The sequence below is a fragment of the Equus caballus genome, chromosome 25 (genome assembly GCF_041296265.1).
Source record: "Equus caballus isolate H_3958 breed thoroughbred chromosome 25, TB-T2T, whole genome shotgun sequence".
Taxonomy (NCBI): Eukaryota; Metazoa; Chordata; class Mammalia; order Perissodactyla; family Equidae; genus Equus; species Equus caballus.
In genome coordinates this window covers 28,966,860-28,991,068 of record NC_091708.1, presented here as the reverse complement: position 1 = coordinate 28,991,068, position 24,209 = coordinate 28,966,860, and the positions used below count along the sequence as shown (strand labels likewise).

Sequence of the window (24,209 nt, the reverse complement as noted above, 5' to 3'; positions counted from 1 at the left end):
ACCTCCATTCCCTCCAGGCTTATGTCATTGTGAAGAGGAGATTCACATTACCCATTTTCAGATGAGGAAACCAAGGTCAACGGAGAGGAAGAAATAATCACCAAAGCAGTGCTAGCAATAATTAAGGTAATGACATTGGTCACCAATTTACATCGTATGAAATGTTAGTTCTTGCAACTCCACCCCATGGGGTCAGCATTATCTCCCCATCTTGCAGACAGTAGAGCCAGGCACTGTGCCTATCACCAGAACCCAGACACCCGTTTTGAGAGGCGCTGGGCAGGGGGCTCGGGCTCCTCCAGCTAGTAAATCCTCTAACAAGGGAGAGTGATTAGTGTCGGATGTGGTGGTTGGCTTTTGTGCTGCTGACAACTCCTCCCTTTAAAGGCCTGGCTGGGCTCATTTCACACGGGCCCTCCACAGGCCTGCTCCCTGTCTCTGTAATTATGCCATTCACTAGTCACCCAGGCCCGCCTCTGAACTCCTGACCCAGCAGTGAAAGACTTGGGATCTCATTACTAATCTCTTAAGCTACCTAGTCCTCCAAAATACATCCATTTAAGTTGGAGGCCAAGGCTTTGGGGGTGGAAGCTGGGGAGAGGGAAAGTCTAGCACAGAGACTTCTCATGACATGGCCATGTTCTCTCTCTGAGGCTCATGGCTCAAGCCACAGGGCAGCTGGCCTGGCCATCTGGATCAGCACAGGGCAGGCCTTGCTGAGGGTTGGTGGCTGGGCTTGAAGACCAGGAGGGCTTTGGAGGCGAAGGGTATCTGGGCCCACCTGTTTGTAATTTCAGGGGTGTGGGCAGGGGATGAGGCCTGTGTTTGTTTTAATTATTATTATTGTTGTTGAAAGGGGAGGAAAAAAATGAGCAGAAACGGCTAACATCTGGAGGCTGCTGTCCAACTTACGTAATCTCCCGTAGCAGAGGAGGAACACGGGATCCCCAGCCAGATGGTCCGTGGGTGACTTCACGGCACATGTGCCTCTTTCCACAGTAAGATGCTGATGGGGTTAGGAGAGTGCATTGCAGGACCTTCTTGAAATTCTTAAAGGGTGAGAGGCAAAGGCTGGGGGGCTCCCAGAGAGCTCATTTTTCTTTTGGGAGACTCAGATTTTTTTCCAGCTGAAGCTTAAATTCTTCTGTTTTACTTTTCTCTCACTCATTCATTCATTCATTCACTCATTCAATATATATTCACATAGGACTTATGTGTTAGGTCCTTCATTCCCATGGTCTACATGATGAACACGGGTCTCAGAGAATAAAAGCAATAAAGGTAAAATCGCTTCTCCTAAATAGCTCCCAGATCCATGATAGGGTGGAGGGTAAATGATTATCAAGCGAACACTCATAGAACAACATGGTAGGTTCTGTGTTCAAGGTACGTGCAGGCTGGGGGAAGGGCATGGAGGAGGAAATAGCCAGGCAATCTATGCCTGAGGGCCAGTCTGAAATGCCAAATCTTAACGTCAAGTGGGCTCTAGAGAGCAGGGGCTAGAGAAAAAAAAGGCAAGAGAAAGGGAAAAACTGGGCCACAGCTGAGCCATGACAAACCCATTTTCCCAGATGATGTCAATAGCAGAGGCATGAAGGATAAAGTTCGAGATGCAGAATCTTGCTGCAAACACAGTTCTGAGCACATTGTTTTTTAAAAAACACATCGCTAGCTCTCTGTGCTTCCAAATCTCTTTTTTTTTAAACATTTGTACTGAATGCAATTAATGAAATTTCATGAATTCTAGATCAGGATATGAAAGCCATGTAGACTCGGGATCAGATCAAGAGGACGCTGTTAGGTTCAACCCAAATATTCACTCAACTCTAGATGGGAACCCAGAGATAGTGCCAGCATTAGATGAAAATCCCGAGGCACTGCCAGCTCCAGATATGAATCCTGAAGTATCGTGATTTTTATTTCAGAGCCCAGAGGCACTGCCACTTCTAAGGAAGTACACCGAGCAATGAAACACTTGCAGTTCTAGAGCAGAATGCTGAGATACCGTGATTCTAGAACAGGACCAGGCAACGCTATCTGCTCTAATCCAGCACCCCAAAACTACCGGTGTAGAGAATCAGATACCAAAGACAGAGAACACAAATCCAGGTAGCTTCCATCCAAAATGCCCTCTCTACTGGCTCTAGAGTGGAACTGGGAATCACAGCCAATTCTGGAGCAAAGCACTGAAATGGGGAAATCTCCACCACTCTGCTCAGAGCCACTCAGATGGAAGCAGGATGTCTTTGGAAGCCTCCAGACCTCTTCTTAGCCTTCCTGTGGGAGGCCCGAGACATTCATGGGTTAATCAGAAAGGCAGTGACCACATCTAAACTCGGTGTCTGGTCACTGAAACCCTTCGTTAGGAATAGTTGAGCAGTTGTTAATGGCAGTCTTGACCACACTGGCCCATACAAGAAAGGTCAGAGGAGTGATTTTTCACTTAAAAACATCTGTGTGTTAAAAGAACAAGACTTTCTCAAGTTCATAAAACTAGGAGTTTCCAGGTTGTTTTTTTGTTTTTCCTCCCTTCTCCCCCTTCTTCCCCTTCTCCAGCTTTCTTAATAAGATCTGTGTGTTCCAAGTTGTATCTAAGATGAAGTACGAGTCATATTACCTGCAGGGGACCCCACTCGATGCCAAGATGACCAAGCAGAGTGCACTGTTGCTGGGTTCTACTCTTCCCTGCAGACCTCAGGGTTCTCTGATCCCCTCCTCTAACCTTGGTGCGCAAGGGCTGGAAACCACCGAGTGTTTGGCTCTCTCCTCATTGCTCTTGAAGAGCAGACAGTGCTCCTGCCAGGGCCGCCTCCAGCTTGATATTCTCCTAGGAAGAGGCTCCAAAGGATGCAATGCACTGATGTATGCAAAGAACGAGAGGACAAGATTGCTTAAGCTTTTAACAGTGTCCTGCTGATGTTCCAGCTCAAACAAGGGCTATCACTCTTAAAGACAAGGGTGGTATTTCTCTCTGGCCTGCTCTTCCAGATTTCAGAGGTAGGAATAGTGATGGTGATATGCAAATTAGGGGCTTTGCCCAATGAATATCCAATGGACACTGCTGGCTTATGTGTCCACCACTCCATCAGCAGATTCCTCTGAGGGACAGAGACCTTCCAAAGTGATGCTTTCCCCAGTGGCGCCCTTGGCCAAGGCAGCACACATCTGCACAAAAGCAGGGTGTTGAAGCAGCTGTGCTGAGATTCGGTCCCTGGGAACAACGGCAGCAGAATCTAGGATCCATAATGTGAACTCTTCAACAATCCCTACACTTGCCACTTTCTTGAACCTTCCATCGAGCGGTGCAAGTCACACATATTTTACAGCAAACGGATGAGGGTTGGAATCTCAGCTTCTGCCATTTACCGACACCATGACCTTGAACTCTTCATGAAGCCTAAATGCCTCCTCTACAAAACGGGATGATGGTACCTACTTTGGAGGCTTGTGGCAAGGATTCAAGACCTCTCGAACATGCAAGTGTTGAGACACAGCCCTACACCCTAGAAACACATAATTAACATTTCCCTCCTTCATCTCTCCCAACTTCTTTGTTCCTGGCTCTAGAGGAAGACAGTCCTGGGTTCAAATTCTAGATTTCCTGCCAGCTGCTGAAACTTGGATAAGTTACTTAACCTTTGTGAGTCTTGATTTATTTCTCTATAAACCAGTGAAAGTTAGTTGCTAACTCATAGAGTGCTTAGCAGGTGTAAATATGCTAAAACAGCGTGAAACTCTGGGTAGAGTTCCTGACATAGAGTAACTACCCTGGTAGCCAAGCCATTCACATTGTTCCTGTCATTAATACCAATTATTGTTATTACTATTATATTACTGTTGTCACTGCCATTTAGTTTTGTTCATGGTTGTCGTTCCTTTTCCTCTCCCCCTTAATTCTTTATTCCTCTTCCCTTCTCCCTCCACCTCTCCTTCCTCCCTTCTTCCTTTCTCTTGCTCTTTCACACTCTCCTTTGCTGGGCCTCTTCTTGGGAGACCTCTCTGAGGGTGAGCCATACTGTCAAGCCAGAAAGACAGCCTTCGATGTCTCGATCAGTCTCTGTAGGAATATAGCCACAGGGACATCACTGAGACCCCAAACTCTCCCAAAGTAATAAGAGACGAAAGGGGAGAGCCTTGATCCTGGGGCCCAGCCTCCAGAAGCTGTTTCCTACTTTCTGCAAAAAGCTGTTAACAGGGGGCCGGCCAGGTGGCGCAGCGGTTAAGTTCGCATGTTCCACTTAGGCGGCCCGGGGTTCACTGGTTCAGATCCCTGGTGAGGATTTGGCACACCATGCTGTGGTAGGCATCCCACGTATAAAGTGGAGGAGGATGGGTATGGATGTTAGCTCAGGGCCAGTCTTCCACGGAAAAAAGAGGAGGATTGGCAGTAGTTAGCTCAGGGCTAATCTTCCTCAAAAAAAAAAAAAAAAAAAAGCTGTTAGAGCAAAATGCACATTTAATTGTAAGTATTTATCACATGCCTACTATGTGCCAGACCCTGTTCTTGATCCTGGCACACACAGTGGCGAACACAAGAAAACCACCACCAATGCCCCTATCCTTGTGTGGCTAACATTCTGCAGGGGTGGGGGATCATGAAGGCACAGAGCAGCAGAAAGCTGGGGCTCAGGATGGACTTTCAGTGCTTCTTTGCTTGACTTACGCGGTGGCACTTGCCTCATCTGTAATGTAGGGGATGAACCAGAGGACTTAAGAAGGCCCTGCTCACTCTGGTCACCTATTGTATTAACAGGGAAATGTAACCTGGCCACATAAGGGAATCACTTATAGACATTTATTTGTATATTTAAGCCAATCATAAAAGAGGCATCACTCAGCAGGTGTTGTTTCCAACAGCATCATTCAGTGAATCCATAAACATTCTCTGATATTCTCCAGGTAGCAAATCTTGCACTAAACACTAAATACCTAAAGGAATAAGACAGAGGCCAAATCCTTCACTGCTCACAGGCCACTTGGTATTAAAAGGTATGGACATAGGCAAATGCAAACTAAGAGACAGCTTGTGCTCTGGGCCATTGGATGGTTCCAGAAGGGCTATGTGATATCAAAAGAGTGAGGCTGCACATGGGCTGGGGGTCAGAGAAGGCCATATGGAAAAGGTGTCATTTGAGCTAGACCTTGAAGGACACTTAAGCCTTCAAGTGGTGGAGAAGTGAATGATGGTTCTTCCAGGCAGGAGAAATGGAAACCCCAATGCAAGTCTGGGGATCACAAGTTGGCCCATTCTGCTTGGAACACATCCATTAGGTAATGGTTGTGAAGAAAAGCTGGTACAGACCATGCAAGGTCTTGCCCGCTAAGCCTTTTGGATTTTAAGGGCTATGGGGAACAATACAGAAAGCTTCACAGGTGAGAGATCACTGAGACTGATATTTGTGAATTATGGAAAATGTACTCCAAAAGGAAAAATCCTCTAAGGAGGATACATGCAGACTTAAAAGATTTAAGTCATTGTACCACAAAAAGATTTGTGTGTCATTTCTCACTCTGGGAAACAGAGAAATGTTATTTTTAAAAAGTTCTTGGGAGAGTGGTGTATTATACTAGAAAATGCATGGACTGTGGAGCCCGAAAGAATTGATTTGCTCCTGTTTCACCACTTGGAGTAGCGGACCCTTCAGGGACCTTCACTTCCCCATCCGTGAAATGGGAACACAGTTCCCACTATACAAGTTGGTATAAGGATTAATGCAATAACTGAATTGAGTGAATTTAGGTAGCAGTTACTATACGTCAAGCACTGTTCTGAGTTCTTTATGTGTGCTATTTTCTGGATTCCTCACAGTCACCACTTAATTTTCCTGTTTTACAGATGAGGAGAGTGAGGCTCAGCAAGGCTAAGTGACTTGCCTGAAATCTCTCTATACATGGCAGCACTGGGCTGTGATACTCTAGACCAGCTCCATCCAAAATAGGTAGCCCACTCTCCCCATGTGGCTATTTAAATTTAAATGAATCAAAATTAAAAGTTCACTTCCTCATTTTCATGAGCCACAGTTCAAGGGCTCAATATAATAGGTGGCTGGAGCCTCCTCTATAGGACAGTGCAGATAGAGAACACTTCCATCATCACTGAAAATTCTACTGAACAGCTGATCTAGAGCCTGGGAGCCCAACATTGAGAGAATTCTGCCTTCTCTAGAACATACACTCCTGACCATAGCTCACCAATGCATGTCAGTTCATCTTCTTCCTCACATTGCACTGAATTGGCATTCTGTCCCTGGACCCCTTGCTCCCAGGCAGCACTGCAGGCCTGGGCATCACCCAGGCAGCACGCACATTCTTGAAACAATATCCTGCCGGCAGACCAGATATCTCCCAAACTATGCCTCTGTCCCAGGATGGAGAGTTCAGACATCGGCCAGGCGTCCCCTTCCACCAGCTGCACATATGGGTCCTGTTTGGGAAAGCGTGCTGGGGTGGGCAGAGGCCCCAGGGATGTCTTTGTCGGACCTTCCTGGCACAGAAGCATGCCTCTCGAGTGCCTATCAGAGTCCATCTCTCCCTGGAAAATGAACACACACAAATGAATCCAGGACCTCCTGGCACTTGGATCTGGCTGAAGAATTAGGAGAGTTTTACGAAATCCATGGCTGGGCTGGAAGAGAGAGTAGAAAGCCCTGTTTGGTCTGGTTCTATAGATAACACAACCAGGCTAATTTAAAAAGTAAGGACCGGGGGTCAAGAGTGGGGGTAGGGGGCTTGAAAAACAAACCCAAACAAATAAACACACACACAAACAAAAACAAAATCCCGTGCACAGCCAAACCCTGACTCCCCTCAGAACACCATCCTCTGGGCCTGGCTTGAGAAAGTTTACTTTCAGACTTAAAGAAATGAGCATGTGGTTTTGGGGACAGAATTCAATACTGCCGAAGGAGCGGGCTCAGCAAGCTTGACCGGCTATTGCTTCCTAAGCGCATTACAGCCTCAGAGAGTGAACGCTGTTTACATTTTTTACATGTTTCTTGGGTACAGAACATGAAACTAAATTACACAGCAAAGGCCAAGCTGGCTAAACTCTGGTGCCCCCACTTAAAACAACAACAATAATAAAAAAAAAAAAGAAAATGAAAGACAAGAATGGAGAAGGGTTCTGAAAGGAGCCTGAGTGAATGAAAAGGATGGAAGGAAGGAGTTTGGTTCAGAACCTAAGAGTAGGAAATGAAGGTGTGGAGAATAAAGACAATGGAAAGGAGTGGGTCAGGCCTGGAGCACAGGGAAGACAAAGGCCAAGAAATCCTCCTAGAGGGGCCATGGAGTAGGTTGGCAAGGCCATGCTGCTTTCTGTGGAGAACCAGTGGAAGCAGCCCCAAACCACGAGGCCTTGCTTGTTCTTGAGCTTCAAGTCTGAAGTCAACTGGAAAGTGAGAAATGAAGACTCGCTCTTCAAACCAGGCCCTCCCTGCTCCATGTGGCACCTTCGCTGGTCCAGAAATACAAGTTTGCTGCCTGCCTCCAAATGCTGGACCCACCCCTCCATCGCTTCCCTCTCTCACAAATGTTCATTCCTCCTTCCAGACTCACTTTGCACGAGGATAACAAACTTCAGTAGAGATGTGAACTGAGATGAACTGGATAGCTAGTAAGAAGTAGGCAGGTACCGTATACTTTATATTCGTTAGCTCTTTGGATCCTCATGACCAACCCAGAGTAACAGCAGCCCCATTGTACCGATGAGAAAAATTCGGGCTCAGAAAAGTCGCATCATTTGCCAGGCATCATACAACTCAGGAATAGCACTCAAACCGGGTCTTTTTGGCTCTAAAACTTCCTCTGTGAAAAAATGCGACCACACTACAGACTTTGTATTTCCCCAAAATGCCCAGCTGAAAAGAAAAATAATTTCGTATCTAACCTTCCCCTTTATGCAGGCTAACCCTTCCCCTCAATGTACACCCCTCTAAGGTTAAACCCTTTTGTCCACGCATCACAGTAGTTCGCCAACATTTGTCTTTTCCTATTCGGAGTACCTTTTTCAGGGTTCCCTTTCCTCCATGGACGCTACAGACTGCTTGAAGCAGAGGTTGAATTGTTCATTTCAACCTCCACCCACCGCAGACGATGAAGCTCTGGACACAGAAGGTTCACCATAAGATTCTCTTGACTCTGAATCCAAAGTTCAGAAGCATTTCATAACGGATAGGGGATTGAGAGGTTCAGGGAAATTATTTAATCAAAGTCAAATCTTAATTAAACCAGGTAAGACCAAGAGACTCTCACAGTCTCTCTCTGCTTAGATTTCTGTGCACAAAAGAGTATTCCTTTACAAAAAAAGATCCAATTGTTCCTAATTGTATCCCTCAGTTGCTAAAACTCCATAGGCAGAAAGAAGCATTTCTTTTAAAAAATTGTCAGTTGCTCTCAGAAGGAAAACCATGTTACTGGATGGACTGTCTTATCTTTGACAGGCACCTGCCATACAGATGTTATTACTCCTATTTTATAGATAAGAAATTGGGTCGGGGCAAAGAGAACTGGCTGGCCCAAAGCCACAGAGCTGGTAAGCAGTGGACCCTGGAACTGAAACTAGGTTGATCTGATCCCAAATCTCATTTTTTTTCCTTTAAAACTTTCACCACTCAAAGTTTTTCAGAGCCAATCATAGTGCGTGGCATTTCATAGGTTTGAATAGATATTGAAAGAGTGAATGAGTGAAGGTAGGATGGAAGAAGAGAGGGCTCAGAGGTCAGTCTGTTAGATCCCTTTGTTGGCATCCTGAAAAATTTAATTGATTTAAAGCCCTCCCAGTCCAAGGTTTTGCCATGACAAGTTCAAGGCTGTTATAGCAACCAGCTGAGGGGGCTCCTTCTGATGCAGGCACTGTTTTTTACTCTCCGGGAGGGAATTTTGGGTGCTCTACACTAATGGGACAGGCTGTAATAGACTATGGGACTTTCTGTTCTGTCTTCTTAGATGACTCACACATGCGCTCTTGAAAAATTATTCAGAAACCACCAGGAGAAAGCAGATCCCCTGGGTATTTGGGAAAATTGCTTGGAATCTTCTCTGACATTTCAGTGTGTTCTCTTTGCCTCTCCTCCTTCCACTACCGTGGGCAGATGCTGTCCCATTTTACCAGGGAAAAGAGTTGCATGCTTGGGTGAGGGTACATGCAAAGAAGAGACAACCCTTAGAAGTGACCTCAGCATTGGATGTGGAGTCCAAGATTCTTCTCTGTCCTTTGCAAATAATATCATTTAAATAGTATTGGAGAATTGCTTGTCCATGCGAAACTTCTGAGTGAGACTGTTTCAATGTCATACTAGTAGCCAGGTGTAAGAAAAGAAGGAAGTAGAAGAAAGAGTCCCATCAGTGAGGTGGTTCACCTCCCTGAGACTCAGTTTCTTCACTTTCAGAGAGGAGAAGTAAAACTTCTCAGTTTTATAAAGTGCTTCAAACCCCTAGTACAGGATGTGTTCAATAGATGTCACTCCTCTTTCTGTAACGCACATCTGATCTTGTTAGCCCTGTGCTTAGTGCTTAAAACGTCTGAAAAGCTCCCCACTGCCCTTGGGATAAAGTCTAAATTTCAAGCATTTGAGGGATGTTCCCAGACACCTTTGTAAGCTCATCTCTCTTGACTTCTCCTTTATTTCTTATTGGCCTTCTTTTTGAATGTCTGTCTTTCTATCTCCCTCTGCCTCCCTCCCTTCTTCCGTCCCTCCATGTCTCTTTCTCCCTCCCTCTCTCTTTCTTCTTTTATCTCTTTTTACCTCCCTCACTCCTGCTTCCTCCCTCCCACCCTCTCCCTTCCTCTGCGTCTCTTTCTTTCCTTCCCTCTCTCTCCTCACCTCAGTCTCTTTCTCTCTCTCTCGGACATGCTCTTCCATCCACACCTTTCTCCTATCCCCGAGCTTATCCTTCTGATTACAGTTTAGCAACCACTTCCACAGAAAATATCTCCTGACCCTCCTCTAGGTTCCCCTGTCTGAACACTTCCTACACTGCATCATCAGTGCTTGTGGAAAGAATTTTTTACCCTTGTGTCCAGAGAATCCAGTGGGTATCTGGTCCCTTCTCCTGAACAGAAGGATGAAGAGGACACAGATTAATGATCCCTGCTCTCCTGACTCACTTGGTGGCCATGAAGGAATGCACACATCTTGCAATGCTCTGTTACTGACATTTTAAAGTGTCCTGTGTGTAGCAATGGCTGGTGACAAACCTGGCAATTGAGAAAAGTTTTCTGTTCATCTATAATTGTCCGGTTTGTGCTTTTCTTCCTTCTTCTCCCATAACCCAGAGATAATTAGGCATACTCTACAAAATATGAGAAATCTTTTTTATACTCTGCGATTGACAACTTAAAACTTTTCCTATGTTTCTCCCACATTTTCATATAGACACTTTAGACGACTTTCTGGGAGGGCAATGTTTAACCTAAAATAATGAGTGCTTATAGGTATAAATCTAGGTGGTATGGCAGAAACAGTGGGGCAATCTACGGGGTACTGAAGAGGGAGACTCCCACTTTCTTAGTGTTCCTTGAATGCATCCCACATATGAAAAGATGCAAAAGATGCCAGACCTCCTAGCTTGTTCTCCTGTCAGTCACTGAAGCAGGTATCAGCTGCCTTGTCCTGCGCCTGGGCTCCTGTTATGAACCAGAACATCCTGGTTCTGCCTCACACAAGGGTGAGCCCCAGAACAAGTCACTCAGCTCTCTGAGCATTACTGTCCTGATCTGTAAAGTAAAAAGAGCTATTCCTATTTTTGCAGCAGTTTTAGTAGGATTGAACTTGGTAAATGTTACTTTTATAATTTGTCCAGGACCTTCTGAAAGTGGGCAAAGGATTTTCCATCCCTTACACATTGGCTCTCACCCCTGCTCCTGAGTAAACTGATAGCAGTGTGGTTTCTTCCTCAGGGAAACTCCCTCCGAATCTCATACTCTTGGGTCTTGGCTGCTATTTTTAGTTGGACGCACCCCTCCAATGAAATGGTGAGCTCTCTGAGGGCAGCAAAAGGAGCACTTTCTCAAAACGCCTGGAACAGTCCTGAGTAGTCAGGAAACATCGGCTGATGCAACAATCCTTAACTCAGCCAAATGTTGACTGAGTCTTTGTACTGTGTGGGTCACTGTGGCCAGCTCTGGGGTGAGGGTATGGAGGAGGCCCAGCAAGCATGAACATTTGCACTACCTTATAAGTGGGAAAAAACCCAGTGCTGAGTGTTTTCTCCGCATTTACTCCTTCGATCTCTGCCAAGCAGATGCTATCATTCCCTCTTTCCAGAGGAGGAAACTGAGGTTCCCAGAGGAGTAATGTGCTCAAGGTTCCCAAGTAAGAAGAGAAGGTAAGAGGATAAAGCCACACCTGCATGATTTCCACTTCACCCCACTAACACCCATGCTCTCTCCCTACTCTCATTCCTTGGTATAGATTTCAAATATATTTCTGTCTGATCAAACACATAAATGAATGAATACATAAATGACTGTAATACAAGACCAATTATGATTTGTATTTGGATAGAGGCACAAAGTATTATGGACATGCCAAGGAACAGGCAACAGCAATTCAAAGTGAAGTGGCAAAGGACTGGTGTACCCAATCATGGCTTGATGGAATGTAAAGTCAGAGGATCAGTTACAGAGGAAGGAGGGACGCCCAGGTCTGCCTTCTAAAGCAGGAATCTCCTGCTCCATCACCAGCTCAGCCCGAGAGCCTCACGATGGGGAGCTTACTGTATCACAAGGCACTCCATCCCACCGTGGATCGTTCTCATTCTTAGAAAGGTTTTCTTTACTTTGGCCTGAAACAACTGCCCTGGAAATGCTTAGTCTGAGTTTTACCCTCAAAGGATTAACCAAATAAATTGGTTGGTTGACTGAAGGTCTGTGATCCCTGGGAGAGCACAGTGCATTCCAGATAGACTTAGGGTTTCCATTTCCTCCCCAGGCCATTGCAGAAGGAGGGAGCACATGTTTGGACAGGAGGAAATGGGCTTCAGCAAAAACGCTGGGTGTGAGGCAGGAGGAAGGAATAGCTATGTCTCATTCTGGCAGCCTTTGGTGTAAAGCACTAGAGAAATATGAAACATGGAGACAAAATGAGAACAAGACGAGATCTTTGCAAGTATTTAAACCAAACCATTCTGAGGTTCCCAGAAGAGAGATAACTCGATTCTTTCGGTTCATTTCCATTTTTGTACTGTCTCAGAAACTTCTGGAATTCCAGCTGGGCCACGAAGGTGCACAGCCAAAACATCCAAAGAATGTCTCTTATTATGGGACGTTCAGCCCAATTTGCACAACTAGAGAGTTCTGATACTTCTGATAACGTCTGGATATAAGACTCAATATTTGGGGTGGAGTAGCTTAGCTCCAACCAAATTTGGGAATCTTGTTTGAGGAGAATGGATGAGAGAGATTGGAAACTATTAAAAGTGGAGGGCTTATACTAAAATCGAAACTGAAGTTTTAATCCATTTTCTAGACTCATCTAGGACAGCAGGTGCTGCTACTTTGCAGCAGTCACAGTGAGAACTGCCAACTTATTCTGACGGGGCTACTCCTGTTGACAGAATCCTCACACCTAAGTCTTGCACACTGACAAGGTCAGAGGTTGGGTCTTCACTTCTCTGGTTTCTTCCGCAGGCTCCAGCACGGAGCTAGGCACCTAAATCCAATAGATACCTACGTTTATCATTTTTACAGCATCAGGGAAAGGGACAAAAGTGGGTTGTAAAGAGGAAATGGGAGTAACTATGGTCATTTCATCGATCCCCAAATTAATGGAGTGTCCTAGTGAATGAACACCAAGGAACCACAAAATGGCCACTGAGACAGGGAGTGAGAACAGTCCAAACTCAAAGGTGTGAGCAGTGCCCGTGAATCTACTAGAGGAGAATTCAAGTACCACACAAGGTCTACACAGTGACACCAACACTAAGATCTGCTGATTGACGATTCTTTCTGCACGTTTCCCATTGACGTTTTCCAGGTATCCAGTTATTTCCAAATTTTTGATGTGACTGCATATTCCCAGGCTCCCACTGTCATCTTCCATGAGATCCCTCTAATCCTAGATTCTCCACTTATGGGTTCTGTGACTTTGGGAAGCCATTCCACCTCTCAGTTCTTCCAAGGTAGTTAATAATTCTTACCTTGAAGAATAGGCAATGGATTGGCTATGGTGTGTATGAATGACCAATACAGTAGCTGGTGGCCCTTGAGGGGGTTCCCTCCCCACTCTCCTCCATCTGCTTTGGTGCTCACTCTCTGCACCCATGCACCTCCATGGTCTGTTCCTGTAGGAATTTTTGTGTGTGTAGGTGTGTGTATGCATGTGTGTGTGTGTGTGTAAGAGCGACAGAAAGAGAGAGAGAGAGGAAGAAGGAGGAGAAGACTATAATTGTGTTGGGAGAAGGTGAGGGGCACATGGTGCATCTAACAACCTCCCAACTCCCTTTCTCAAGCCATCAACCTCTTCACTGGAAGCATGACAAGGTGAAAATTAACTACCAGCCTCCTCTAATCACTGCACGAGGTAATGAAGACCATGGCTATACTTCCTCCTCCTCTTCTCTGTTGTCAGAAGGGAGCTACATTTACACTCCATGAAGGGCCTTACCCAGAATTATGCAGGCTCTGTATGTGTGTGTGCGTATGCACGTGTGCATGATGGAGGGCAGTGTGTGCATGACTTCTAGGCATTTGCTTTCATATGGGGAATTCGGGAGACTTTTGTTCTGCCGCCCTCCGGGCCGCCCTGCCTGGCCCTGCACCCAGCCTGCACACACATGCCCTCTTCTGACCCAGTATTCTCCAGTGAGCTGATCTCATTATGGCAAATTTAGTTACAGCTGAAGTCTCCTTGTAACAAAGATTATGTCCGAGCCCAGAGTAATGGAACCTAGTCGATTTCATTAAAATAAAATTGGTTACGATGAATAATTCAATAGGATGATTTTGTTTCCTAGTCTCCTCTTTGTAGATCGAAGTGCTAGTATTTATAATGATTTTTTTAAATTGGATTTTTGTTTAGGAAGAGATAATCACCCATAATTCCTGACAGCCCCCTCCTTACAAGATTGGGATAATTGCCCCATGAAATCTCTTTTCAGATGCTAAGACTGAAAAATTCTTTCTCTCCTTTTCTCGCATTAGTAGCAATAACCCTTGGGTCATTTTTTAAGCACAGCTGCTACCTCAACTCTTGCTCATGTGAGATTCGGTGTGCGTTAATAATTCCCTTGTTTGAACGATGTTTTTTAAACATTTCTAGGAACTGGATGCTGGTTGAATTTGGAATTCCTGGCTCTCTTGCTGGCCAGCCCTGCTGTTCCTGAGCAGGACATTCGATGTCATAGAAAGGGGATTCTTGAGCATTTTCTCTTAGCGTTGTTCATTTGCATGCAGCAATGTGCATGTAAGTGTGTGTCTGTGTGTGTGTGTGTGTGTACGTGCATGGATCTATAGCCAATTAAACACATTTCTTGAGCAGCTAGTCTTCTCTAGACCTATGCCTGAAGATGAGAGGACAAAGATGAATAAAGCTCAAAACTGTTTTCAAAGAACTAGCAGCCTAATGAGGGAGCCAGACATACAAACAGATAATTAGAGTTCAGTGTGATGGGTGTAACTAAAGATGAATTCAGCAAGTACAGAGGGGGACGATGAACCCTAGACACTCACTCACTCATTCATTCATTCATTCTACACATGATTTTTTCCCACTCTCCCCATGGCAGTCAGAAACAAACACAAATGAATAAATAATCTAATGCATATAAGCACAAGCAAACGGATAAATGAAAAAATGATCAAATAACACTATAGATTATAAATGAGATGGACCTATCTTATACTTCATCCAATGATTTTCACTGGTCCCCAGAAGGTCACATCTCTCTTTCATCTAGAAACCAGCCTACCCGTGCCCCCATCCCTGAGTTAGGGCATCAATATTAAGAGGAATGGCTAGGAATAATGGTTCATCTGCAATGCCAGGAGGCAGGCTGGACTCAGAGGTGGCCACTGGGCCAGGCAGTGGGAAGCACTGAGTCGTGTCTCTGGGAAATGGTAGTCTCGAAAGAAGGCAGGTGTTTGCTTAGCAGGATAATTGGAAAGCGGGCTCTGGGGACAGCCCAGCCATCCTTAGAATCCCACAAGCTCTGGGGGCCCCAACGCTCTGGCTCCCTCAACTAAGCAGGCATTCCCTTAGGGAAGAACCCTGGAACATAAATAGTTCATTAGGGGACTGAGGAATGAGTCACAGCTTTTCAGAGTTGGGGAGGTCCTTGGAGATCATCAACCTCAATTACTCTCTAACTTAAACATAGGAAAACATGGGGCCCAGAGAGGTGGGGAAACTAGTCCAAGGCCACACAGCAAATTCATGGTAGAGTCACCATTAATTCACAGGAGGGTACTCAAGGAGCATATGACTTGGTATTTTCCCCCCCAAAATCAGGACTCCCTCTGAAGAATTTGTTCTTACCCCATAGAATTCTAGCGGTATATCCAAAATGGAATTCTTTCCCCAAATATGAATTATAACACGTAGGGAAACAGGCAGACAGTCGTTACCCTGACCACACTGCTGTTCCCTGCCCTTAACCACACCATGTCTAACCCCTGACAGATGGGACTCTGAGACCCTGAAAATATATTTGCTAGAGATATGGTCAAGTGGCCACGTCCATTGACCCTGCCTTCGAGGTGGGCAGTCTTGAGGGCAGCACAGAGGTTCAGAATGTCTGCAAGAAAGTCACACGTGGTTGGGAGCTTACCTGGGATGCTGCTGGCTGACCAATGATGACCCAGCCTGGACACTGCTGGTCTTGATGGGATACTGAAGCATTGGATGCCCATTGATCCAGGAACCCCTGGGGCGTGTAGACACCACAGTCCTTGATGCTAGTTTTTTGTTCAAACTCCTCACAGACCCCATCACCATCATGGAAGTAGCACCGGCTAGGTTCATCTGCAGGAGAGGGACACAGAAGGGAGAAAACAGAGATTGTTCTTTGGTCTCAGCTATCATCAGCAGCTATGGAATCAGACCAGCAGAGCCCTCAGCACTATCAAACCCATCACCAATAGTCATGATGGAATATTATTCACCCTTGAAAAGGGAGGAAATTCTGCCAGACGTGACAACATGGATGAATTTGGAGGACATGATGCTAAGTGAAGTAAGCCAATTACAGAAGGACAAATACTGTATGCTTCCACTTATATGAGGTATAGAAAGTAGTCAAACTCATAGAAGGAGAAAGTAGAATGGTGGTAGCCTGGAGCTACAGGGAGGGGGAAATGGTTGAGAGGTGAGAGTGAAGGTTCAGTTATACAAGATGATTAAGTTCTGGAGAGCTGCTGTACAACGCTGTGCCTGCAGTTAACATTGTCCTTATAGTTAGAGTAAGCACATGTGCACCCGAGAATTTCTTAAGAGGATAGATCTTGTGTTCTATATTTTTAACTACATACACACACACACACACAAAAGTTCACACACACTTTCCGCCTTCATTATCCCAAGTGATTCCCACAGCAACCTTGTGAGGAGGGTATTATTATTTTAATTATTATTTTAGTCTTCCAGATTAGGAAACTGAGATCCCACATGTCTTTAATAACTTGCTTAGGGTCATGCAGTGTGTTAATGCCAGATCCTGGTTTTAAACTCAGATTTTCACTTCCCACGTTCTGGGTATATTATCTGATACCACAGAACTTCATAGCTGCAAACTGAGGTTTTACTCCAAAGAGAATTTCACTTTTGCATAAAGAGTGAACTGATACACAAGAGATGCTGGCTTCAGTCCCAGCTCTGAAACTAAATTGCTCTGTTACTTTAGAGTAGTCTCTTTCCCTCTCTGGGCTCAATCATCACTATCGGTAAGGAGGTTAGACTGCTGGGACACCAGGAGCCCTTCCTGGCTTCTCAGATACCTTAGAAATTTCAGTTAAAGGCCAGGTGAGTTCTCAAGCTCCCGTGCAATCAAATCACAGCAAGGATTTCTACCTGGGACAATTTAATGCTGCCACTGGCTGCAATGATCCTGACTTAGCTGCAAGGACAAAGATCACAGAAGCACAGAGCTAGCGGGATGCCTTCTAAGTAGGTAGGACCTATACTTGTTTCTTGGTGTTTCAATACAGAACAATACAAGGAGAGACCTGGATATAGCCATCCAAAAGAGATCAGCCTGCCCATCTTTTAATAACTTGAATGTCAGGTATTCTGGGCTATTTTCCCAACTCTTCTAGGCAAAGTTAAATGCCTCTTCCTGTGTAGGTTCCTATTTTATAAAGATTCTCATCTTAACACTTACCACAGTGTGCTTCCATTATGTGTACATGCTACAGCTCCTCTGAAAAACTGTGAGCTCCTTGAAATCTAGTCCCTATTCAGTGTCTTAGGGTGATCTTATAATTTATCATCCAACCTAGTGCATTTTGAGAATCATAGAGATGCTATTAAAAACTATGTCCAGGCCATTGGCACATATCCTGGGAAAATCTGAATGTCTTAGGTAAATTAGAACGTATGCATATGGTCACCCTGCGGATACTGCTTGATCTAGGACATCCTCCTCTATTTACTCCAAAATAATGGAGTGGAGCTCCGTTTCCAACCAGGATGGGACTTCTGTCCCTTATATGAGCTATGTAACTTTGCACAATTAACTTCACTTCTCAGTCTCTGGCTTCCCATCTATAATACAGAAAGGATTATCCCAGCCAGCACAACCTCCTCAGACAGCCATAGAACTCTCATAGGAAATGGACATAAACACGCTTTATACATTCGAAAATAATGGTCAAGAGAGAAAACACTCTTCTTCTTCTGAGGGGTCAGTTTATTCCTAAGTGGCTGCATTGAACCAGCTTGTGAAATCAGTACTCACTTGAACCACTTTCAAGGAGCATTCCCCCAGATTGAAAGAGCCTGGGCTAGGTAGAAATAAGAGTTGGATTTCTGTGATGCTGACTATCTGAAAAAGGAGTCATTGAATTCAGGGGCAGCAGAATGTTGAGCCCCTTCCAAGATCCAAAATCCCTTGTTTATTTCTGCAAACAGTTTACATAGTGAAATACTATCAAAAGAGCCAGAATAAATCAATTCACTATAATTCAATTATTTAAGGATGAGTGTGAGCCAGCTGAGGACTCCAGTGACCAGTAGCATGCTTGGCAATTCAAGCATGGAAAGAATACAGGTCTGGCACTTCTCGGTAGCTCCAACCTCTTGATGAATGTGACCAACTGACATATAATAAAGCTTAGCCCCAGTCCAAGAGTGGCCAGCTATCAATCCAGACTTTACTCTTTAGAAACCCAATAAAGGGAATTGCAATGAGGGCAGGTTTGGGCATCAGGCAAAGCTAGGTTCAAATCCTAACTCTGCCATACGTAAGCTACGTAGGAATTAAATAAACTAACCTAACCTCTCTGAGCTTCATTTCCTTCATCCAAAAAAAAAAAAAAAGGACATAATATTATTTATCCAGCGCTGTTGAAAGTGATTTCATGAGATGATGTGTATAATGCCAGCCCCTTCACCCATTTTATCTAATGGAAAAGTAAGAGCCACAGGAGGTAAGGCACTTGCTTCCAGGTCACAGAGAGAGCTGGTGGTAGGGCTAGAAGTAGGAGCCTGGCCTTTTTATGCTTAGCAGAGAGAGCTCCTCCTACATGCTATATCTACAGAATGATGAAAGCACATCCTCTTGAGGATAAGATCATGGGTTGCCTGCCTCTTGGTACTGCCTTTCTCCTCCTCCAATATGAAGATACAAAGGGGAAGATTATCATAAGATCATGTAAGGTCTATTCTCTAAGATGACTTAATTCATTTCCTCAGCAAAGAAACCTCTCAGAATGGAAAGAATTGGGACTAGAGTTGAATTCTCATGAAGGCTAATTTCTTTCTGATTATGTTTAAGACCTCAATATACCTGTCTGCTTAGAGTGAGCAGAACCTGGAAGTTCTGGAGGTTCTGGAGAGGAGGTAGAGGTAGACCTAGGTAGGTAAATAGGTACGGAGATAGGCAGATGGATGATATATAGATAGGCAGAGAGAGAATTAAAAGAGAGATAGGAGATAGAGCTAAAGAGAAGAGAGAGACAGAGTAAGAACAAGAGAGAGAGAGAGACAGAATGAGAGGGAGACAGAAGATGCCTGGTTTCTTCTTGAAGATTCTGCTGACAAAGCTACTGTGAGTCCCTTTTTTTTTTTTTTTAAATAGCATCCTTGGACTCCGCCATCCAGTTTCCCTTGCTACCAGAGTCCCAGGGGTTCTTCAGCTACACCTGCCAGTCTTCATCTGGGGAATTCTCTCTCCCTCTCTACTCCTGCGCACTGAAGAGAACAGGGCAAGGAATGGAATACAAATATGTGGCCAGGAAAAACAAATACAGCCTCAAGAAAACCATAAAACAAAACTGGCCTTCCTGTTTTCATTACATCAATTTACTTAGTTGTTCTTGAATGCTTTACATTGGGAGCTGAGCAGGTTGTAGTGAAAAGCATTTGAAGTCAACACTAAGGTCAAATGATCACTCTGCCACCTGCCTTCCATGTAGTAACGAGGTGGCATTGATAATAACACATCTCACTGGGAGGAATATTGTGAAAACTTATTATGCTCCCAACATGTATTTGTTGAATGAATAAATGACTCAAATTGGTGCACATACTCTCTTGTCCAGATATAGACTCTGCACCCTTTGAAAAGTTTCTTTAGACTAGACCTTGGGGTGAAGGGAAAGGAACTGAGACACCAGTAGTGACTAGCTTCCAGTGAGTTTGCACTGGGCAGTCTGATTTCTCCATTTCACCCCATCTTCCTCTGACATAAGGGAACTCCTCATTTCAGATTCATTCCCTTTCATGCAGTGACACATTTAGAAATTTCCTCCATCCAAGTAGGAGACTTGATGTGATGGGGAGGCATTGCCAACTCTGTCTTCCCCAGTTGAGCTTTCATTTGCCAATACTTGCTTTTCCTTTTGGAAGAAAGGAGCTCAGCTCCAAGAGCCCGAGGCAGATGGACGCTCTGCAAGTGGACAGACACAACTGATGCCACTCCTCATTGACTTAATTTTCAATTTCCATCTGTCTGGATGAAATGCCATCCTCTGCATTCCTGAAGCATGTCTGAAGGACATTATCTGAGATAAGCAGGGATTGTTACCCCCATTGGAAAGCTTGGAAAGCCAAGTCTTAGAGAAATGAGATGAGTTTACCTTAAACTATACTCAAAAGCTGAGGTTTGAGTTACTGTTAAGAGTTTTTATCCCTGCAGTCAGAAGCCCTAAATTCAAGCTCCTTATCTGTCCCTGATTACTAGGTAAACTTGGGCTTCTTATTTTACTTTCCCATGCCTCAGTTTTTCCATCTATAAAATGGAAACGAGATTACCTTGTAGACTGCCTCAGTAAAATCCTGGGTGTAATTACGTAACATCATAGACTGAGAGATGGAAAAGTGATACCGTCTTAAAGGCACAGGGCCTGTTCTTAACAATGAAGATAATGGGATGAGGTAGGGGCTGAAGAAGAAGTCTTCTTCTTCTTCTTTTATTTATTTATTTTTTTTGGCGAGGAAAACTGGCCCAGAGCTAATATCTGTTGCCAATCTCCCGCTTGTTGCCTGAGGAAGACTGTTTCTAAGCTAACATCTGTGCCAATCTTCCTCTATTTTGTATGTGGGATGCCACTACAGCATGGCTTGAAGAACAGTGTGTAGGTCCGTGCCTGGGATCCAAACCTGCAAACCCTGTGCTGCCAAAGCAGAGTGTACAAACTCAACCACTATGGCACTGGGCCAGCCCCTGGAGGAGAAGTCTTCTTACTTAGAGATTCTACTGTTATTCACCAAGCTTTAGATTTAAGGAATCTTCAGGAGCAGAAATGATTGAAGGTGGTGCATGGGATATTTTCAATATGAATGGCATGGAACTAAGCAAACAAACAAAAAGAAAAAAAAAAGCAACAATCTAAAGAAAAGAATATACTTACTTAGAGTGGAACTATTTCAACCCAAGTCCCAAGTGGGGCCACTAACTTGCTCAGAAACTTCCGGTAATTCGTGAAACCACTGGAATCCTTGAGGTGACTGACTGAGAGAAATAACTAGAGAGTTCATTGATGGAAAAAGGAGGGACTTACATTACTCATGTCAGCTCAGTACAAGATCTTAGGGATGGTTTCCACTAGGAAACCCCCCTGCACCCTCACCAGTTTAAGGACCTTGACAACAGATAATCATAAGTTACTGCTCACTGCAAAAACTAACTTCAGCCAATGTGTTCTTCAAACAGGGCCTGAGATAATGCATATTCTTCACGATAGTGGGATAATTTAAGGAATTTGGACTATATGTCTTCTATTCTCAATACATATGTGACCATACCCCTTCTTCACATATATCTTTGATAGATCCCTACTGCTTATAGGAGAAGATCATCTTTCCTTAGCCTGGCATACAAGACCCTCCACAAACTGGCCTCTTCCTGCAGTTTTCCAAACCAGCCATTCCGTTTCATTCTTCTATGCCCTCACAATAGGTTGTTTCATCTGCTAGGACATATTTCTCATTTTTCACTTTGCTGACTGCCACTGATTCTTGAAGGTTCAGCTCAAAGTGTTTTCTCTAGCAAGTCTTCTCTATCCTTCCTCTTTCCCTGACTGCCATCCTAGCTGGGTTAAGCATCCTTCCTCTGTGCTCTCACAATTCCCAGATCTCACAGCTTTTGTTCAGTCTGTCTATGGGCCAGTCTCCCTCAGCAGGCAGGGAGGATCTCTGGGTACAAAACTGCTGAGTCTTTCACATCTGTACTCTCAACTCACGGTACCTAGAGTAAAGGAGGTGCCTGATAAATGGCTGTGGAATAAATGGATGAATGACAAACGAAAGCTAACAAATGCTTAATATTTAATTTCAATTGTTAACAGATTATGTATTGTCTAAACTAACCAGGTGCTGGTATACTTTTTTATAATGTGATTACTGGCCATGTCATGAGAGTACTGCAAATGAAATTTCATCAATACAAAAGGTATCTTCTTCCATGGCAATGACATATTTTTGCTTACAAGATTTATTAGCTTCATGGTAAAATTTCTTCAGTCTTTGGGATTGATTGCTGTTGTTCTGAAACAAACCGCCAAGTGGTTGTCTCTCACACATCTCCGTGATATCCAGCTGGGACTAAGATCCCAGTCATTCATCTGTAATCATTTCAGAAACGAATGGCAACAAATAAGAGATACCAAAGCTTTCTGGAGGTTTTAGGAGTGAGGGATGCCATCATCAACAGCTAAGATAGCTTCTGACTTCCAGATGAGAACTGGAGAAGACTATCAATTCATTTCACCAATATCTACTCAGTACCTGCTCTGTGTCTCTGCTGGTATTGGGGATACACTGGTGAATCAGGTTGATCTCCTCCCTTGCAAGGGCACTCAGTACTTCTCAGGAAAACAGAGGAGGATTTCCTGAGAAGTTGGTTTGGGAACAGCACATAGGAGGAAGAAGAGAATTTGAGCATGTGGAAGAAAGAGTATGAGCGATGGATGAACCTCAACCAATATTTGTGTATGTGAGTAACCTGGCAATGTTAGAGTGAAGGAGCACAGTGGATCCTGGAACTAATAAATTGAAAGCTGATCTGAGGCCAGACTGAAGAAGGATTAAAATGTCATGTCAAGATATTTTACTTTTATCCTTCAGAAATGTAGAGACTTTGAAGAATTTTCTGAGCAGGAAAACCTGGGATTTTCACACTCTTAGAGGTGGTGAGATGTAAGGAATGTTTTTTCTTAGCAGGTGTGCCATTTAATATCGATTTGACTTTGGGCAAACTACTTAGAATTTCTAGACTTTGGTTTCCTCATCTGAATAATGGTTGAGGGATTGAATGTTTATTTTGATGCTCAGATCACTTAATATTAAATGCAATTATACTATAACCAAAAATATTTACTTCATTGCTTCTGTGTGCCAGGTACTGTGATAAACTGTAGACACAGAGCAGTAAATAAATCATCCAGGACATTTCCCTTATGGAACTTATATCTAGTGGTAAACGTAGGTAAAGCACTTAGTACCTAACATCAATAAGTGGTCTATGATGATGGTGATGGTCTTGGAGCTGAAGGCAATTATTTCATTTTAAGTTGGGAAAGCTGAGGTTCATAAAGTTGAAGTGATTTACAGAAGCCTTTAGAGAAAACTTCCAGTATGACAAGACTAGAATGTTGTCTCTTCAACTCCTAACACAATGCCCTTTCTATGGCACCATGTTACCTTATCGGACCAGGTTTTCAGTACATAATTCCAGCAACAAAATAGTTTGTTATCCTTAACCAAGTTTCACTATTACTTTTGGGAAACTCTACTTTCACTTTTCACAACAGCCATGGGTATGGACTAAATACAACTAGTCTGAGAAGCTATTGGAGTTAAGAAGTCTCCAGCCCGTTTAGAAAAAAATTCTTAAAACACCACCTGCAGATGGAGAGATGAGGGTTATACGTAATAGGAAATGGATTTTTTTTGAAGATTAGCCCTGAGCTAACATTCACTGCCAATCTTCCTCTTTTTTTCTCTTTATTACTATTTTTTTTTTTTTTGAGGAAGATTGGCCCCAAGCTAACATCCGTGCACAACTTCCCCTATTTTATATGTGGGAGGCCTACCACAGCATGAATTGGTAAGCAGTGCAGAGGTCCACACTGGGGATCCAAACTGGCAGACCCCAGCCTGCCCAAGCAGAACATGTGAACTTAACCGCTGCGCCACTGGGCTGGCCCCCAATCTTCCTCTTTTTGCTGAGGAAGACAGGCCCTGAGCTAACATCTGTGCCCATCTTCCTCTACTTTATATGCGGGATGCCTACCACAGCATGGCTTGATGAGTGGTTTTAGGTCTGCACGTGGGATTGGAACCGGTGTACCCAGGACCACTGAAGTGGAGCACGTGAACTTAACCACTGCACCACCAGACTGGCCCCGAGAAATAGATTTTGTTTAGGACTCAAGGAGGAAACAAAGAATTTGAACACACACTCTTCATGGATGGGCTACCTTCCAAAGGATGGGTGGGTTTACCTGTATTTCTAAACTTCTTGTTTATGAAGATGGATCAGCTTTGGAGAAATTAGCATCTGTTTCTATTTCTAGCTGAGGGAACAGTGATTGGCATTAGAATACTCTCTTTTAG

At 44.1% G+C, this 24,209-nt stretch overlaps 1 protein-coding gene across 1 annotated transcript in view; it reads right to left on the bottom strand.

Moving 5' to 3' along the window:
• PAPPA (pappalysin 1) overlaps positions 1-24,209 on the bottom strand; it is a 236,685-nt gene that overhangs the window by 76,691 nt on the left and 135,785 nt on the right. Inside the window, exon 10 of the mRNA XM_023628753.2 lies at positions 15,766-15,959. Coding sequence (XP_023484521.2) covers positions 15,766-15,959 — 194 coding nt within the window. The remainder of the gene's footprint in view (positions 1-15,765; positions 15,960-24,209) is intronic.